The sequence below is a fragment of the Epinephelus fuscoguttatus genome, linkage group LG23 (assembly GCF_011397635.1).
Source record: "Epinephelus fuscoguttatus linkage group LG23, E.fuscoguttatus.final_Chr_v1".
In the NCBI taxonomy this organism is placed as follows: Eukaryota; Metazoa; Chordata; class Actinopteri; order Perciformes; family Serranidae; genus Epinephelus; species Epinephelus fuscoguttatus.
Genome location: NC_064774.1, coordinates 9,718,561 through 9,738,697, shown reverse-complemented (window position 1 = coordinate 9,738,697; position 20,137 = coordinate 9,718,561). Strand labels below are relative to the sequence as shown.

At 43.9% G+C, this 20,137-nt stretch overlaps 1 protein-coding gene across 1 annotated transcript in view; it reads right to left on the bottom strand.

The window, feature by feature from the left end:
* si:ch73-335l21.1 (insulin receptor substrate 1-B) overlaps nucleotides 1–18,459 on the bottom strand; it is a 76,884-nt gene extending 58,425 nt beyond the window's left edge. Inside the window, exons 1-2 of the mRNA XM_049568070.1 lie at nucleotides 17,509–18,459; nucleotides 177–478 (exon numbers count right to left, since the gene is read on the bottom strand). Coding sequence (XP_049424027.1) covers nucleotides 177–478; nucleotides 17,509–17,857 — 651 coding nt within the window. The 5' untranslated portion in view covers nucleotides 17,858–18,459. The remainder of the gene's footprint in view (nucleotides 1–176; nucleotides 479–17,508) is intronic.
* Between the last annotated feature and the right edge of the window lie 1,678 nt (nucleotides 18,460–20,137).

Below are 20,137 nucleotides of genomic sequence, written 5' to 3'. Positions count from 1 at the left end.
AAGTTATGGTCAAGCAACAACCTTTATAAATTAGACCATAACGAAGGGTTACATGAACTCTAACCATAAAGTTAAGTAACTTTACAGGTTCTCTGCATCTGCTGATTATAGGCCCTTTACATTTATGTGAGGGGTGCAACTCTCAGCATAAAGGGGGCTGCTGATTACAGACTAACCTGCATCCAGAACTCGCCCGGGCCTGTCACGGCAGAACGGCCCACCTCGACGAAGAAGAAGTTCTCTGAATGGCCACAGCGTCTGACGTTCATCAGCTGCAGCACCACAGCGGCGGCATCAGAGTTGAGCTTGACAAAGTTGACCGTCTTGTCGGTCAGGCAAAGGCGGTAGATGCCCACCAAGTTCTTGGCTTGACCAAGGCCTTTGGGCCATACCTTTACCTGCCACACCTCTTTGAATGCAGGTCCGGGATTGGGCACGCCGTAGTCCCCACCTTCCCCGCTGTCGGTGGGGTTCTTACCTACAGAGACAGAAAAGAGAAAGAGATTAAAAAGGTTGTTGGAGTGAAAAGAGGAGGATATGACTGGATAGGAAAAAACAGAGAGGTAAGTGTTTTGGAAGAGATTTATAAGGAACACTGGCTCCAACAAAGCACTGACGTGACCTTCATGCATCTGTGAACAAAGGGAACACCAGGTGAAACCACCACTATTTACCTGTTAGTGGAGGGCAAGCTCTGCTGATATTGAGCTTTTCACTGATTTTTAAACCAGATTTGAGTTCAAACAGAGCATGAAGGAGCTTGTGAGACCTGCTCACTGTACCTGCAGGCTCCATACCTGGGGTCTCATTTGTCATCAGACACCCTGACACACACAAGCACGCATACCGGTGCGGAAAAATGAAACCGTTGACAACTGAAGCCCCGCACGATGAGTGATGACTACGAAAGAAAAGCAACCGTTGTGGAAAAGTGAAGCAACTTGGAAAATGCTTAACAAGTGAATCTTCTCCAAAACCAAAGCAAACAATGCCAATAGATGGCCTGAAACCTGAGAGCAAAGTACTCAATAAGATCCTCAAGAGCCACTTTCTGGAGCTGCTCCACAGACAATAAACCGGCTTTGTAAACTAATAAAATCCAGTGTCTTTTAGCCTGAGTACAGGCAGTCCATTCACGCTTTGTGTTTCTGTATTCAGACAGTAGGGAATTACTGAGGCGAGGAAAAACAGGAGAGAAAGCTCTTGGTGAGATCTGATCCTGAGCTGGCGGGGGACAAACAAAGGCCCAGGACTTACTTACTACAACATTTAGCCGCCTGTTTGGAGTTTTAAGTCACCTTATTGTTCACAGATCTGAGGCAGGAACCCAGAAAATTACCTTAATTCTATCATGCTGTGCAGCTCATTGTCAGCAGCTATTGACACTGCATCTGAATATATCACAGATTTACCTCTAAGCCCTTTAATTTGCAGCCACAAGGGACCTCACATCTGCTGACTAAAAAGCTTGGGATTATAGGAATACCATAATATGAGTCATGTTTTAGGGTGGATTCCTATTCTTCTTAACGGGCGTGTTCGGTATTTTTCAACCTCGACCCTATTTTCCCATGTTTTTGTGTCTCAGTGACTAATGGGAACAACAATTTTTGAAGTTGGTTCAGTATTTTCAGCAGCGAAACTGAAATGTAATCACTTTACGTCCACTGAAAGTGCTTGTTTTTGCCACTGATAGGCTCAGATTGTTATTAAAAGTGTCTGACAACATTATGGAAATGATCCCTACAGAGATATACCTTTTTGTTACGGAGTGAAACCCTTTTTATTTAACCAGAAAGAGCCCAAAAATCGTTACTGTCAAGAACCAAACCCCATTTAAATAAATGGTAATTTGTCACTGACGGGCTCAATTTATCAATCTAAGTGTCCAACATTATTGAAAGGATCCTTACAGAGATACACCATTTTATTAAAGAGTAAGATCCTTTTTGTTTAAGAGCATTAAAACTCCCATTGTCAAACCCACCAGACTCCATACAAATTAACAGCAATTTTATTAATGTAAAACACACTTCATTCAAAGTCGACAGAAACAAAATAAACCTCCAAAAAACTGTCTTGATTTGTTGTTCCACTGCTCCAACAATCACCAACTCTGGTTTGGTTGAAATAAACTCCTCATTCACCCAGTTAGATGTGAAAATATGCTGGCTCTATACACACTAAAATTACTGTTTATTTAAAAGGAGTCTGGTGGAACTGGCGATGGGGATTTCAGGGATGTTTCTGGTTAAACTAAAAGGATCTTACTGTTTAATAAAAAGGTCTATCTCTGTAGGGAACCTTTCCATCATGGCGTTAGACTCTTAAAATCATAATCAGAGCCCGTCAGTGGCAAATACAAGCACTTTTAGTGGATGTACACTGACGGTGCGAACATGCCCGCACTGGTTACACTGCAGCCCGTTTCATGGCTGCCGGCTGCAGCACTCTCATTCAATACTGGACCAATTTCAAAAAAATGTTGTACCCATTAGTCACTCAGACACAAAAACATGGGAAAATAGGGGACAGGTTAAAAAACAGTGAACTTGCCCTTTAAAGGAACCACCCTAGAGAGTTCTTCTAGATGGACAGTTTCCTCCCATGTTCCTTATTTTCTGAGTTCTCTCTTGGGTGTGTCTGAACATGATAACTACAAATCTACGACACAAAATCAATCAACTTCAAGACAAGACTGAAGAAACAAGCCTCCAAGAAGAGGCTCACCTGTTCCCTTCATGGGAACAGGGCGTTCTTTGTGTAATAAAGAGCACCTGCCTTATTAGACTGCCACATCTGGCGTTTTGAAGTATTGATGATTTTTTGACAAATAACTGAGTGACAGATCATATTTTTTTTTACAAAGTTTGTGTGGTATTCTACTTTAAGCAACAATTTTGACCCAATCAGGCTAATCACATCGCATCCTGGCCGCAGAACTACAAATATATGATTGTACGTTCGCATGCGTTTGTTCTTCCTTTCCCATGCCTCTGCTGCAAATTCAACAATGACAACCATATGTAGACGAGAAGCCTCAGCGTGCACAGTGGATGCCATATTAGCCCAGCTTCCGTTATGACAAACATTTCCCCAAGATCCTCTTCCCAAAACATTTTTACTTGTGATTGCAAAAGAAGGGGCGGTCTGACGTTTCTTCTTCCAGTTTGCTTCCCCAAAATTGGACGACCGCTCGCAACTTGAAAGAGACTTAGAATAGATGTTTTGTTGAAAGTCGTGGAGGCTGTGGCTTAGTGGCTCTCTGTATGTGGGTGTGTGTGTGTGTGGAGGCACTCCCCCCCCTACATTAGATGACTCACTCAAGGCCATGCATGGCTGTTTCATGCACTGCTTTTCTCCGTGTGCAGGGAGCCCTGTTTGCCTCCTCGATTTAGATTTACAACAGGAAGTGATGGTTTGGGGATTTTTCAGTGGGGACCAACGGAATGAGGGACTGCACGAGATTGTAACGAGATATCAGAGGGAAAAAATGGCCTTTTCAAAGAATATTTAAAGGGACACTTCAGCCCTCAAATGACCATTTGTAAATAAAAATACTCATCTCGTGTTACATTAAATTCAGGAGGAAGACTATTTTGAGAAAGCTGTTTTTCTTGCGTGCCTCCACGGTGAAAGAAGAAAACAAAACTGAGAAAGCTCTTGGTGAATTGAAGTCATAGGGGTCCACATTTACCAACAGCAAAACTATATCATAACATCCGTGTAAACAAAACTCATGCAGTATAATCTAAGTCTCATTTATCTAGTCATATGCTCAGTACTTCCCAAACACATGCATTTTTTGCTAAAATGCTAATACTGTTTAAAACTTTTTTGTCATAAATTCTTATTTTCATACTCAGGAAGTAAAGTTGCATTGAAACTTACTTTTAAAAACTGAACTGACAGTGAAACTTATCTGTGCTCTCTTCAAAGTCATACTCCGCTGACATAAATAGTTATTTTATCTCGCTGAATATGAGAGAGTGGGAGCTAACTTAGCTAGCAGCACTGCTCCTTGCACAATTACTGCTAGTAATGCTGTTCCAACCCAACAGCGTTGCTAAGAAACATTGTGACCACCCTCTGGTCTCCTTCCAGCTTGTCTCGGTAAGTAAGCTGCTTAATTTTGAACCGCAACTCCCCTTTAGCATTGTTAACTATGTTCTGTTAGCACCATCAGCAGTGTCAGCATGGCTAGTGGTGCTAACATAGTTAACCATACTAAAAGGGGTTTGCATCTTGAAATGAAGCCGCTTACTCAACGTGGCACCCGAGAGGGGGACCAAGGGGCGGCCATCATGATCAGAGCAGCAACACTGTCCAAGGCTGACGTTCACTAACCAGTGAAGAATGGAGGTGGGCAGTGGGCACCATCTTTCCACACGTTAATGTGACTAGCCAGCTGTGTGTCAGCAGAGCCAACAGCAACTAAAAGGCAAGACATTTACAGCACAAAACACCTCTAAATCCATATCGCCTTGAAAGCAGCGCTAAAGCTCACCAAGTACAAAGAGGGTAACCAGTTAGTAACCGGTTAATAGGTGTCTGGCTGTTGAAAGCAAACTCACATCCCTAGCCTCAATCTGTTGGTTTGTCTGCATTATTGTGTAACTACTCCGGCGAATCCAAACTAACCCCTTAAAACACCGAAGTCACACGACAGCATAAACTAACTGATTGATTGAGGCAGTGGTAGACCAGCAGCTCTTGTGTTGAGTCAGGTAAAATTGCTGTTTTTCTCAATGGAGTTTCACTTTATGTTCATTTCCCCGTCAGAAAGCACTGTCTGTTTGGGAAGTGCTGAGCATACACTGGATAAATGAGACTTGGATTATACTGCACAAGTTGTGTGACAGTTTATAAGCAGATGAGGCATGCAGGAAAATCAAAGTCTTCTTCATGAGTTCACCGTAACACAGGGTGAGTAACTGACATGCAAATGATCATTTAGGGGGTGAGGTGTTCCTTTAAGGAGAAAAAACTTTTTTAGGATTGCCTGGGTTAAAAAAAAATCTAATCACAGCCTTTATTTATTCTAAAATTAAACTTTCTGGCTGGTTGCTCCTTAAGAGTGCAGCATATTCCTCGAAGAGTATCTTTTCCTTTTCAAGAGCCCATTTAACATGTCTTTACGAGAGCACAAGAGTGTTGTTTGTTTTGAGTACAGTGCAGCCTTAAACCTCAGCTGTGCCCTCAACAGCACTTCCACACACAAACACTCTTGATCTCAGGGCCACTCAGGCCGCACACACTCTGAAGACTCTCTAAAGCACTTTTGGAGGACTCCTATAGGGGTGCAGGCTAATCTACCCCTATCGAACGTCACAGACTTTTCTTCATGCTTTACACAAAGCTCGGGTTGATCCTACACGGAGCCGTATGAATTATAGATTGCCCCTGGCTTTCCTCCAGGGGACCTGCGTGGCAGTGTGGTGCTTACCGGAGATGTCTGTACATTTTTTTCCACTTTGCCTAAAGAGGTTATCAGGGGGTCAGCTTCCGTGCGGCACAGCGGCACCCCTATACGACATAATGGCCCATAGCAGCAGACAAATCTAAAGACTAAAGGCACATGAAAGAAAAACACACCTGGAGGTAATAGAGCATCTGCGCCAGGCTTGCTGGTTGAATGAGGGCGATGCGTGCGGAAAAACACTCGCCCAACCTTGGTACAACCTTGAGTTTGGGTTTAAGAGTTTATACAAGGTGACTGTACGTATTTCAAAGTTTCAGCATAGTGTTTCCCTTTTTTAGCAACCTAAAAACATCGTACACTGGCTTATTCACGCACCACTTGTTTACTTCACTTCTGCCGCGACCACACATGAAACTTTCAGCTTATACGTAGGACGGCAACCTGCGCGGCCAACACTGCTGGCCATTCATGCCCACTTATTTGCTGTGCTCGAGCTGCCTCCCTCGAGAACATCAGACTGTATATAAAGGGGCCATAATCTAACCTAATTTTCTCAAACTGGGATTTTAAATATGAGTTATTGCCGTTGAGGCGGCGCCGTGTCTCCCTCGCTTTCTGTCATGCTATAAGAGAGTGTGTGTTTAGGGGCGTAAGGGGGGCGATAATTACCCCCGGGGCTGCCAGATGCCTGCTGGGATATTGACAGCTCCTCGCTGAGTGACAGGCTGATTATTGTTATGGTTATCACACAAATCCTAAGGAAGTAGGTCTTCCATAGGGGACTTGAGGGTCTGTGGATTGTATCAGCTCCCCCACAGCAAGACCAGGAAAAGGGGGTATTGTTATTGAACCACCGCACCAGTGAGTGGAATTCTAGTTGATATAAGATTAAGTTTTAAAGTCTACAGGATTAATGTTCAGACACTAAAACAAAACCAAACATCCTCCACCTTTTATCTCCAACAACCTTTAATTAAAAGGGGCTCATTTTTAGGTTCATGCTTGTGTTTTGAGTTTCTACTAGAGCATGTTTACATGCTTAAGGGGCCGTACACATGCCGCATTTTTAACTGCTTGGAAAACGCGAGGTCAGGCACAGGGTGCTACTGTTGCACCTTGTCTGTGCCAGCTTATAAGAGCGCAGCAGCAGATTGTGTCTGAGGTTGCTATGCATCCCTAACAAGCACTGTATCATTTGCTGTTTGTGTGTTGGCCTACTGTCTCTGGCAGCCCTGCACTAAAATGATCAACTTCTTCTCCATATTTATCACAGACTGATATTTACAGATGAAGGGAAATATATATCTGTCAGCTGTGAGTGGTTGGACCTCGTCACAAGACATGCAGTACGCGCTGTTGCATTCTAAAAGTTGAACTCGCAACATGTTTACAGCCCCTTTAATGGTCAAAAAACACTTTAATGTCCTCATTCTGTCTGTGCTGGGACACTCGTTGTCACCCTCTGTCTCAGACGCTTTGTTTTAGTGCCTCTCTATTAAAGCCACCCATCTAAAAAAGCCCAGTCTGCTCTGATTGGTCAGCGTTTCCAGGAAGGCTGATCTTACTTGAATCTTCGTCAGGCCAAAATTCATCAGGTAAAGGTTTGACCTAAAGAAGATCCAAGCTTGTGTGGCATGGAGTAAGTGTGCAGGCGTTACTTTTTTCCTCATGTACGTTGTCTTTTGATGGCCTTGCACCTTCGTGACGAGCGAATAATTATACTCTCTTAACACATTTAAAGAAATCCATCACAAGCTGATGTCAGTGTGTCTGCAAAGTAGATAAAAAACACTGGAAACAGCATTCAGAACAGTCTGCAGCCTGAGGTTTTCCATGCAGGGATTACTTTTACATACGTTTACCTCATCATATGAAACTCTGGCCATGTTTAACATGAACATCTGACATTGTATTAATATGAATATATATGACAGAAAATAAGGAAAACCATAATAGGTCCCCTTTAATGCATTTTTGTGAAAACCGTTCCGTTTTGCAGGGAAAAAAACTCGAGTTATTGAAATTTATGGCAGGATTCATAATAAAGTCCCTCTTCTTAGTTTGCTAATGCAGCCTGTAAATCAGGGAAAACTACTCTGGCAATGAACCTCCTGGCTCCCACTAGATTCTGTTTCAAGTTTCTGACCTCACTGCCCTAGCATGCTGTGCTGTGCCGTAACACCACAAAACCCTGCACAGAAACTTCCGAGGGCTAAACCCCATTTTCTCCCCCCTATCTAGCCACTGTGCCCCCCATACCACCCCCACTGCCATACCAGGTTACCAGATAGGAGACAGCTGTGCGCTTTTTGTCCCAGCGTGAATCTGAGAGAGAAAAGAGATCAAGCCACCCAGCGGTGAAAACAGTTGCTCTAATCTCTTGCTCCCATGTGTGCCCGTTTTCCTCTTTGTCAACTCCTCCACTTCCTATCTTCTCATCCATCTCTACCATCTGTAATCCCCCTCTCTGGGCCCACACTCGGGGACACAATGCCTCCGCAACACCAGCATCTGCCTGAGGTTCACTTCACATGTGGTTTGTGTTAGCCGGGGGAGCACACACAGATGTAAGCGCATGAAATTATCGGTGACGCATCCAAGGTTTGCTGTCCCTCGACAAGACACGTAAAAGAAAAAAGCCTCCGTGAAAGTAAACTGAGGCGCTCGCAAAATCAGCTCAGACGCCTTCACCAAACTGGCAGCCATCTTGGACTTGAGCCTGGCTCAGAGTCAGTAAGCACCGTGTCTCAGTAATATATCAGGTTGGAACAGGCAACACTGTTAACCGAAAAAGTGAACAATACTGTGCTTTCTAGTGTGGTCCAGCTTCATCTTGGGGGCCTCGACTTCCAAAACAAGGTGTTTTTTTAAACATAATAACATTTGGTTTTGAGAAACTGCCCAATAAGTTTCGCACAAGTCGTCTTGCACAAGTTTTCCAAAGCGGATAAATTGAATTTTGGAATTAAATCATTCAGGAATTCATTCTGGTCTTCTGGGCAAGTAGCCTCTCCAAGTTTCTTTTTCACAGAAAGTATTCATATAGAAAGTGCAGAGAATTCAATTAAGGTTTAAACATATAAATTCAGTTTGGAGACATGTACAGTATATATACTTAGCTACAATCTGACCAGTCAAACTTAAAGGAGCACTTCACCACCCAAATGACCATTTGCATATCAATTACTCACCCCAATGATTTTCAGGCCAGGGACCCCTGAGCTGACAGAGAGACGGTGCAGGGATCCCCTACTATATGTGTGTATAAACATGCATTGTATATTAAACTGGGCAGATGGAGGTTGTTAGGCAGAGGGCCACATCAGCCTCAGGCTGCAGTCTAGACCTGTATTTGCTTTTCAGGTAGGTGAGGGAGGAAACTCCACTTTCACAAAGGTAAGATGTTGCAAAGGGTAAATGTGGATTTGTGTGAATGTGCATTTCCATAAATATTTTAAGTTTATAAAAGAAAAAAAAAATGTCCAAAAAGTTATCAGACACTAATTTGAGGTGGCACGGTGATCAGTCCAAAGACATGCAGGTTAACTGGTGACTCTGAATTGTCCGTAGGTGTGAATGTGAGTGTGAATGGCTGTCTGTCTCCATAGCCCCTTTTACACTGCCAGATTTTCGGCAAATGTTGGGCCGTTTTGCAGGAAAGCTGCAAGCATTTAGACACACAGAGCTGGATTGGCGAGTTGATCCGAGGTGTCCAATTTTCCGCTGCGTAGGGGTAAACATATTGGCGGAACATTTTTGGTTTAAAAAGAACGAGGCGGCCTTCCGCCAAAGGAGGAGCTGTTGATGACACCGCATGTGCGACCCACTGGTGGTGGACTAACAGGAAACAGCTGAGAGCAGGAATGAGCAGCTAGTAGCAAGAGGGGAACACAAACCTGACAGACACTGTAAAGATGAGCAACTGGGGAGACAAGGAATTGTGCGCCCTCCTTGTCCTCGCAAATGAAGAGGCCATTAACCGTCAGGTGACGGGGACGGTAAAGAACGGGCCGACTTAGGAGAGAATTGCCGAAGGACTGACCAGCCGCAGCTTCCCTCCCACGTCACTGTTTACGTCACACGCTGAGCTACACGTTTTGTTACTTGCTCACGCCCCCCATTGCCCCGAAAAAGAAGACACATTCTGTATGAACAAAAGTAGGTAAATGCAAATTGGTGCACTCCCTGATTTTGTTTTTATACTGCCAATGCTGAAAGAAGACTGAAAGAAGAAGGCTTTCCTGAAAATTTGCACAATTCCTATCTAAAAAGGGCTGGTGACTCTAAATTGTCCGTAGGTGTGAATGTGAGTGTGAATGGTTGTCTGTCTCTATGTGTCAGCCCTGTGATAGTCTGGTGTCCAGGGTGTACCCTGACTCTCACCCAACGTCAGCTGGGATAGGCTCCAGCCCCCTGCGACCCCTAACAGGATAAGCGGTTACAGAAAATGAATGAATGAATAAAACAATAATTTAAATAATTAAAACAATAAATGAGCACGAGTTGTGTGAGAGTTTGTAAACAGATGTTTTGATATAGTTGTTAAACGTGGACCCCTATGATTTCAATTCATCAAGATTTTTTTTAGATTCTTAGATCACCATAAAGGCATGCGGGGGAAAAAGGTTTTCTTCACAGATTCAACGTAATGAGGGAGAGATTAATTGATATACAAGTGATTATTCAGGGGGTGAAGTATTCCTTTAATAATAACTAGGGCCATGGTAATGCAAAAAACAGTCCCACTCTTCATGCTTTAATTTATAACGAATATAAAATCTAGAAACGCTGCATGGAAGCATTTGTGAGAGAGTGTGCATCCAAAAGAAACAAGAAACTCTTCATACTCTGTGTGCATTCCTTTGTGCTACGATGTAGAAAACAAATGTTTTATACCACTCTCATCTCATTTTACTCGACACAGCTCCTGGATGTCATTCCAAAAAGTAAAGCATAAGGTTTCTTTTACATTTTTTATAAGTATGTTGCCATTTTTGAAGGATAAGAAAAAAAAAACAACTGAAGATAAGTCATTATTTACTACAAAGATTGGGAAAGGCAGGATTCATGCTATGTCTACATCCAATCAATGCAGCATCTTGTACTGTATCTCCCAGAGGAAAAGCCCAGTAGCTAATGAGGAAGGTTTTCACTCACTTCTCTTTCTAATGCATTCATTGTAAGGCTGATAAATCCCAACTCGTGAACTTCCTGACCTCGTCTACTACAGTGGTAATGGGCTAGTATCAACCAACAGCAATCAATACGGCCCTGCTATAAAAGGTTACTATGCATTTAAAGCCCCACGGCTCTATCCTGCACAACATATGGGCGCTCATTGACTAAATGGATCTTGTTGCCCGTGGCCTTGCTTTGCTGTCGATCAAACCCGAGCACTTAATTGACGGGCTGCCTCAGCGACGGGCCGACCCCGATGCACAACAGGAAGACGTGAAGAGGAGCGCTCAAGGCCATTTCAGACTCACTGAGGCAAGGAGCCGCAGCATCACAAACAAGCCGGAGCTGGCCGGTGCCGAGGTCCTGCTGGCTGGCTTGTCGTGTTAAATGAAATTACAGGGTGTTAACGTGCGCAAACTATTTATGCAGAGGAAATAACCTGTGGCAGCTCACCGCTCCTCAGCCTGGATTAAATGAGCGAGGACAAATCAACAGGAAAAATACTGGTCACTGATCATTTTTAAACTCTAGACTTTGTGGCTTCCCCCTGTGACTTTGTTAGCGCACAGCCTCTGCTGTGCCACCAGCAGCTGACCCTCGAGACAATAATTACTGCCTAATTAGGGAGATGAGCAGTGCTTAAACGCGGCTTAACGTTTAATCGGGCAGCTCGGCGAGCCACTGGTGAGATCCAGATCTCATTGGTCAGAGCAGCCAAACGACACTCCCAGATAAACCCACTCCAGGGCCACAGTCTGACAAGAGAGTCTTTTCTACACACGGTCAACTCAGAAACACACTTTTCCTCATATCAGTTCAGATTTAAGAGTTTCGGTGTGATTTGCTGAGCTCTGGATATTGGCCGCGGCTCAACCTGACACACTGCCATTTGTTTTGTGGTGCTAAAAAGTGTCAAAAACTACATCATGATAATCCACAGACCTAAGTGAAAACAGATTTATAGTGGAGGAAAAAGCTGCTCACATTGAGGTTTGTGGACCAGCATGAATAACCATATCATTATATTTGGAAACAGATGTTGTTTCAAATGTACTGTTTTTTTATTTGAGAGCTCTGAACGAGGGAAACTGAATTCCACGGAGATTTAGTGTCCTGCGGTGATGTAAACAGATAGACGGTGCTGCTGGTCAGGGCTGCACCTAACGATTAGTGTCATTATCTTTTAATCTAATGATCGTTTCCTCTTTTATCGATTTTCATTTTGTGTATCTCAGCAGGAGATCAGCAGATGGAGCTCACTCAGAAAAAGCCTGTGTGTGGACTTTGGGCTTAAGTGTTTGGGGCAGAATAAAAGTTTTATGTTTTTGAGTGAGCAGTCCCTTTAAATTAAGACAAACATGACATAATGTCGGGGCTCATTTGAGTCAGAGCAGAGCTGCAACAACTGATTGCTTCTCATTTTTGTTTCATCTAGTTGATTATTTTGGGAAATGGTACAGTAAAATGTCAGGAAATAGTGAATACGGGCCAGTTACTATTTCCCTAAGCACAAAGCAGTCTCGTCAAGCTGTTTTGTCTCTTTCAATCAGCAGTACAAAACCCAAAGATGTTAAATTTGCCATCATATAAAACAAAAAGAAAAAAAAAACAGCACATATTCTTGATAAATAACACAAACAATTACTGGACTCTATTTTCCCATACACATGTCAAGTGACAAACAATTTTTTAAATTGATTCAGTATAAGCGAGACAGCTGCAGCCGTGAAGCAGACTACAATGTAATGTTAACGGGTAATTATGCAGTCTCAATTTACATCCACTAAAAGTGTGTGTTTTTGCCACTGTCAGGCTCAGAGTTTTTATCATAAGTGTCTGACAATGTCATGAAAAGAATCCCTACAGAAACAGACCTATATGTTAAAGAGTAAGGTCCTTTTTGTTCAACCAGAAACAGCCCTGAAACGCCATCGCCAAACACACCAGACTCCATTCAAATAAACAGTAATTTAAGTGTGTATAGAGCCAGCATATTTTCACATCTAACTGGGTGAATTAAGGGTTTATTTTCACAACTTCAGAGTTGGTGATTGCTGGAACAGTGACAAGACAAATCAAGACTGTTTTTGTGAGTTTTATTTTGTTTTCTTCTTTAAATGAAGTGTGTTTTACAAGTCTGATTTCAGGGCTGTTTCTGGTTTAACAAAATAGATCTTAACCTTTAAGAAAAAAGGTCTATCTCTGTAGGGATCATTTCCAGAATGTTGTCAGACACTTATAATGAATCTGAGCCTGTCAGTGACAAAAATAAACACTTTTAATGGGCGTACATTGCACAAATGCCCCAACACTGCAGCCTGAAAATAAGGTCCAGGTTGAAAAATACCAAAGTTACCCTTTAAATTATTATCAAAATGGTTGTGGATTACTTTTCTCTCAAATGATAAGTGGATTATTCCAACACTACATCAGAGACAATCCTGTCAGACTTTTCCTTTGCTGCTGTAACACATGCAGTGGGTGTTTCTCCCTCATTCAGTGCCACTGGCTCCAAAGTTTGACTCCGCCATATTGTTTTATTGAGGTCAACAACAATCCCTGAGGTGGTGCCTGAGCTGCGGGACAGTTTTCCTGGCAAACGGCGACTGTGGGCCGCACCTCCGCCCGTTTCGTCGAGGTTAAGCCTTTACACACTCGACTGACTCCTAATAGTTGAGCAAATAGCCGCCCTCAAGCCTGATACTGTACTCGCTGCCCGAAAGGGTCTTACTGGACTCAGCTGAATAAATAACTGGGATCCTAATATCGCCCTGCACGGCAGCTGGCTCGTGTTTGTGCAATTACCGCTGGCTAGAGGGGAGGCTGTGCGATTATTGGACAGTTCCTGGGCTGCTTTAGGTGAGTTTCCCAGGCCCAAAGCACTACAAGGCAGCGTGGACATGCACTGTTTTTGTTGTGCCTCCCCTGTATGCATGCTCACCAACGTGCAAGCTGGGGAACTTCTTGCTGTGCACACCCAAAGCAGCACAATTATTCCAAACTTAAACTTTAAATAACTTTAATTCACCCTCCAGCTGAGGCATGCCACTGGGAACTTCCCCCTGTGCAGTGACTGACAGGGCTTCATATGAGCAGCACAGGTATCAAATTGAGGGGGTGGTCCTCTGGAAAGTATGTGAAACAGACAGTGCAGCATCTCTTGGCTCCGTGCCCCTAAGCTTCGCCCTGTTCTCAATCTGCAGGCTGTGAATTCCTCTGTCTCCCCACTGAGGGACAAACACTTTACTGTACTGACAGTAGAGGAGTGACAGTGTGTGTAGACGAGGCAGGGGGGATGGCGGCATCGGAGAGGGGTGTGGAGCTTCAATCAACACACAGACACCGAAGACTTGAAACTGTGTATGAGCTGCACATACCAGAGGAGGGTTATTACAGGCAGGAATCCTGCCAGTGTTCAGTGTGTGTGCATTTCAGCTATTTTCGCACATGCAGGTTTAGGCAGCAATCGGCCATGACCTTACAACTCCCCCTCTTACGAAACTCTCCCTATACAAGCATGGATCATGTGTGTGTGGCCTCCCTTCTTTTTTTTTTTGTATGAGCAGGATGGACTGCAGCACATACCACAAGAAAATGCCTGCCAACATGCTGGTTTACACAGCAGCTCGGCCGCAGCCTTTTGTCGCTGTCAGAGAGTGTGATTTACACGAGAAACCCAACACTGGAAGCAACAAAAGAGGGAGACAAGTAGCCGTCAGACAGTGCAGCCCACCGGAGCTGTAATTTCAAAGACGACTCATGATGATGCTCGAGCCGGCTGGTTGTCTGGCTTCCTTGAAAAGGCCGAGCGTGCTAACCTGCTGAGCCACAAGGATTTCTGTACATCTGACCTTTACGCACAGAACACTTTGATTAGATTGCTTTCATTTCGGAGCAGTTTTTTTCTGTATAACAGGGTTGTAAAGTCAGTTTCTCACAATTCCCCAGGCTCCAACATCTGTCTATTCACTCTCCCATCTCGCGCAGACTCGTCAAATACTTGGGGAAAGTGGGCTGAGCACACACCAACACACACAGACCTAGTTGTGTTAAAGGGACAGTTCATCCTGACTCAAAAACACATTTTTCCTCTTACCTGTTGTGCTATTTATCAACCTTGGTTGTTTTGGCAAAGAGCTGCAAAGTGTTGGAGATATCAGACGTAGAAATGTCTGTCTTATCTCTACTATTATGAAACTAGATCTGGAGCAGTTTCATATTAGGAGCTATTTTCTTTCTACCAAACTTCACCAGCCAACCATTTCACCGTGCAGAAGGAAGAGTGCATCTACTTCTAGCTGACCTAGCACCACTGACCTAGCTAGCGTTACAGCTCAGCCAAGGAGGACGCCACTAAAGTTTACATGAGCCTCTTGCAATTTTCATACAGACAATACAAAATTAAATTCGAGGACTTTTAAGTACTTTTTCAAGCACATTCTTAAGGACTTCAGTCAAAGCTAATAATTCATTTTCACACATAACTTTTTATTAAACAAATAAATGATGTGATCAATATTTCTCTTTTCAGAGAAGGGTTTCTTATCCTACTTAGGCATAACTGTATAAAATCTGCAACAAAACATTTGAACTGCATGGTGTTGAGAGCATTCTCGTGATTTGAAAAGTTCCAATCCATAGACAGGGCGACAGCATCAAAGTAACTACAGAAACTCAAAACAACTGAACTCCCGCTCAGCGCGCGACCCGCACACAGGGCAAGACGAGAGGCAGAAACCCCGCCACGCTGGTTGCTATCAGAGAGAATTCTCATCTGGTAACAAAAGGAGTTCACATTATGAAGAAACGAAAATACATATTTCAAATATAACCATCTGAAAGTAGCGCAAGGAAACGACGCCAGCTGGAACTTAAGTTTCACTTGCAGTTCTCGGCAGAGCTACGACATGGGAACACCGCTGAAGAGAGAGGAAGACAAATCATGGTGAAAAGCCAGCTCATCATGTTAAGTCATGTTAAGTGTAGCCATGCCAAAAGGTTTACAAGCACATCATACAAGAGACAAAAAATACAAGTCTGCAAACTCGACTATGCTCCCATAAATATTTAATTAAATTACTACCGAGATGACACTTTAAGCCACACCAGTTTCGCTGTGCTAACATTGGCCTACTGGTTTTGCTTGGGTTTTTAAGGTAGAGCGAAGTTAAACTAAACTACGGTGTCAGGCAGGAAGAAAGGAGAGGGAGGACGAGACACTGACACATCTGAATTTTAAAAAAGAGCAATTTAACTGTGGTGAACCAATGAGCAATACTTTGTTCAAAATAGAAGACGACATTAAGTGGTTAATTTGAATTTCAAGTTCTTTTCAAGCACTTCTCAAGGTATTCCAGTGCTTCATTTTTTCCCCTCAAAATTCAAGCACTTCAAGGACTTTATGCAAACCCTGCTCTCATCCATGAGTAGATGCACGCCTCCTTCTGAGCAGTGATACAGTTGGTGGGTGTAGTTTGGTAGAAAGAATATAGTTCCTACATGAAACTGCTCACAACAAGGTCTGTGGATTATCTTGAGTAACCAGGTCATGGTTTCTGGAAACACACATTGCTGTTGAGTTTCTCACTTGTGTTGGCATCTAGTTCCTTTATACTGGGGAGAAGGCAGATATCTCTACAGCTGACATCTCTTACACTTGGCAACCCATGCCAAAACAATCTAGACTGATAAATAGCACTGCAGGTAAGAGGCGAAATATGTGTTTTTGGTTATGGGATGAACTGTCCCTTTCAAGCAACAGAAGGAGATTCCCCTCATACAACATTTAGAAGCTACTAAATCAACTGAATCGGTCTCCACCTTGACACAACTTGCTCTTCTGTTGTTTCAAATTAAAGCAGGAGCATTAGATGTGTCAGCACATATCATTTTCTCTCCTCAGGTGTTTTATGTAACAGAGACAGGAGGTCATGTGCACCTTGAACTCCTATCTTTTGCCAAGATTGTGTCATGTGTCCCTTGTGGCCTGTCTCTCACAGCAAGGGACTGAACAGGTGATCTGGAGTTGCCCTGCTCACCACTTCTGCTCTGACAGCTGTGTTGACACAAGTTGCAGATAAACGCTGTGAGACAAAAATCACGGGTGGTTTTTTTGTAGTTTTGTGGAGGAGGGGGACGTTGAAGCCATTTGCAGCATTAGATAAATCCAGGAGAAGCTTGATGGGACGAGCTAAGCTGCTTAGTCATTACAAGTCAATCAGGAAATAAATGTTTAATGACTGACCGTCAGGTGTAAATGTCTCTCACAACCTTTGGGACATTTTTGTCCTCTTGTGGGATCAATGCCTGATGTAATATTGCAGTGTCAGCAGAAAAGCAGGGGCAGGCAAAGTAAACAAGAGGGCAGGGTGTGTTTGAGTTGGGAAAGAGACGCAAAGCTTGCACACAGCTGAGGCCCACAAGAGAGAAAACCCAAAAAGTCTGGAGGACAACTGGGAGTAAATATCTAGCACTGACACCAGTACGATAAGAACTGCTGGGGAGGATAAGCTCCACTGTGCAGCTTAAAGGCGCATGTTTACACACTCAGGGGGCCATTTGTAAACAACTCTGACCTGTTTTAAAAGTGCAAAAAAATGAACACCACCCACTTTCAGATCTTGGAAGAATGCACAAGGCAAATGGGAGTGCACCCTCCACAGACACTCGCTATGTAAACTTGGCTTGGCAAGCTGTAATGGTTTTTAAACAATCCCTGCACATGATCCAAAACACTGGAATGAAACATGTCCCAATCTGCAGTGCGCTCCTGCCGCTCCGCTCTGCAGGCATTGCCACGTTTCTCCTCTCATGCAGAGCCCCGTACAGTGTCGAGTGTGTATGCATGCATCTATGCATGTGAGGGGCGTGCATGTGTGTGTATGTGTGTGTGAGGTGCTTTGACTTACTTTTGCACTGCAGGTCCACCATGGCCTGGTACCACTCGTCCTGGTCCGCCTCGTTCTCCGCGGCGATGGCGAAACTCTCGGCCCGGGTGTAGAGCACGATCATGTGCTTGTTCTTGGAGTCGGCCCGCTTGTTGATGTTGAAGCATGTCTCCAGCGCCACCGCTTTCTTCGGGACGGGGGCCTTGCCTCGGAATTTCTTCTCGCTCTCGTAGTACTCCAGGCGGGCCGGGCCGCGCTCCGAGGCGGCGCGGAGCACGAAGTACCGCCGGTGCATGGACTTCTGCTTGCGGAGGTAGCCGCTCTTCCGCACGTCCTCGCAGCTCTGGAGGTCGCCCGCTTGGCTCTCCATGACACCCGACGTCTCCTTTATTCCCAAAACAGACAAACTATTTTTTCTTGTATTTGTGCAAGTTTAGAGAAATTCAAACATCCCCCGGCTCCGCTCCCCTCCCTCTCTCCCACATCAACGCAGGCATGTGAGAGGGGAGGCAGGGGTCGGCGTGGGTTGCTGCTCCTCAGCGAGTCCCGGTGCTTGAACCTGAACCGGGGTTTGTTCACGACTGCAGCTATGGTTAGTTTTCCTCTTCTTTTGGGTTGTTCTGGTCTCCGACGGACGGGCCGGTGCAAGTTTTCCAACCGGGCGAGCACATGCGGCGCGGCTCGGCGCGGAGCTCCCCCTACTCTCCACTACTACTACTACTACTGCTGCGAGTGTTTCCAAGCGCTGTCTGAGCGGTTTAATCCCATTTACTGCACATCACACAGCACAGAGCCCGTCCTACTGCAGCCTGTCTGTCTCTCTCTCTCAGTCTGCCTGTCTGTCTGTCTGTCTGTCCACACACCCCTGCTGCCCTGCTCGGCTCCGGTCTTGTTGCTAGTAGTGAGGAGAGGAGCGGAGCAGCTACCGTGGAGCAGGACTGTCACTCACCGCTGTACGAGCACTCTGGAACAGTGGTGCGTTCAGGGACACAGAGCGAGCTCTGACATAACAGCTCCCAACATTTCTTCCGTGCATTTCTACTCAATAAAAACAGTGTGGGGAAAAAATACAAGTGTATCAGTGTTATCTATAGATATGTAAAATAACTATTATGACAGTATTATTAAAATGTGCAGAAAATGCCCCAATTGTGCTGATACACAAATAATATAGCCAAGTTTTACATTAAAAGCCACAAATAAAATTAACATTTTTCTTGCATTTAACATTAAAATAATGGCATACATACACAAAACCCAAATATGAATGACATAAGTACATATGAAGAGTTTAAAGTGACAGCCGCCCCCTCACCCAAGCCTACCAGCAACCTGTGGGGAGCATCCTCACTACTGGCATCACTGTCTGGTACGGAAACACCACCCAGGCCAAGAGGAAGCCTCTCCAGAGGGTCGTAAAGATTGCAGAGAAGAACATTAGGGCTGAATTTCCATCTCTGGACACTATCTGCACACAATGCTGCAAGAAAAAAAGCAGAGCATCATTAGCATCAGCATACAGCCTGAGACACAGCAGAGGGAACGGCATAATCACACATAAAACACGATTCTGTAACAGCTTTTCCCTGCCACAGTGAAAGGGATGGCAAAAGCAAATAAGGACTAACTAACTACATTGAAATGTGCAATACCTGTCTGAATGTCCTGCAGGTGGAGCTTATATTCTTGTATTCATTACACTTTTTATACTTTAACTTCAACATGTTAATGCAATGGTGGAAATAACATCTTATGAATATATACTCAGTAGAATAAATGGCGATCAGGAGAAAGGAGTATCTCCTTGGCCACTGGTTATGGACTCATATCAAAATGGCAGATAAGCCTATATCATTATGAACTTGCTCTGTGATTATGTGACCCTGTAGAGTGATGTATGAGGACGTACGTGTGACATGTTTTTGTCTGTTAGTTTGTTTACTTCTCTGTCCTTCTAGACTTCAAGGCTCTTCATGGACTGGCTCCAGATTACACTTCAGACCTGTTAGTCCCTTATGAACGTCTTCTGCTTGTCCCAGAGTCCAGACTGAAGACCAAAGGGGACAGAGCTTTTGACCCCAGGGCCCTGAGGTTCTGGATCGACCTGTCTGAGGATAAAAGGCTGTCTGAGTCACTGGCTTCATTTAAGTCTCTCCTGAAAACATACTTCAGTCGGAAAGCATATTCTGATTTTATCTGAGCTGTCTGTTACGGAAGCGTATTGCATTCACTCTGTTTTTCTGAGTAATTTTTTAAATTTTTCTGTTTTACGGTGTAATTTTTTCTGTTTTTCATGGTAATTTTTTTTCTGTTTTTCGTGGTAATTTTGTTTCTGTTTTTTGTGGTATTTTTTGTTTGTTTTTCGGGGTATTTTTTTTCTGTTTTCTCAGAGCAATAGAACAACAGACGCTTTCATTCCTTTCTTGAGAGCTCGATATAATGGAAGCAAACATGACTTGCTTGTTCAGTTTAATCCAGTTTTACTTCGTTTTGGGTTTGAGACACTGGGAGATACTCTTGTCTTTAAGTCATATAGTTGGTGTTATCATTAGTATGTCAACTTTACGCAGGCACCTTACTCAAGAAAGGAATGAAAGCGTCTGTTGTTCTATTGCTCTCTAAACTCAGAAAAAAATACTCCGAAAAACAG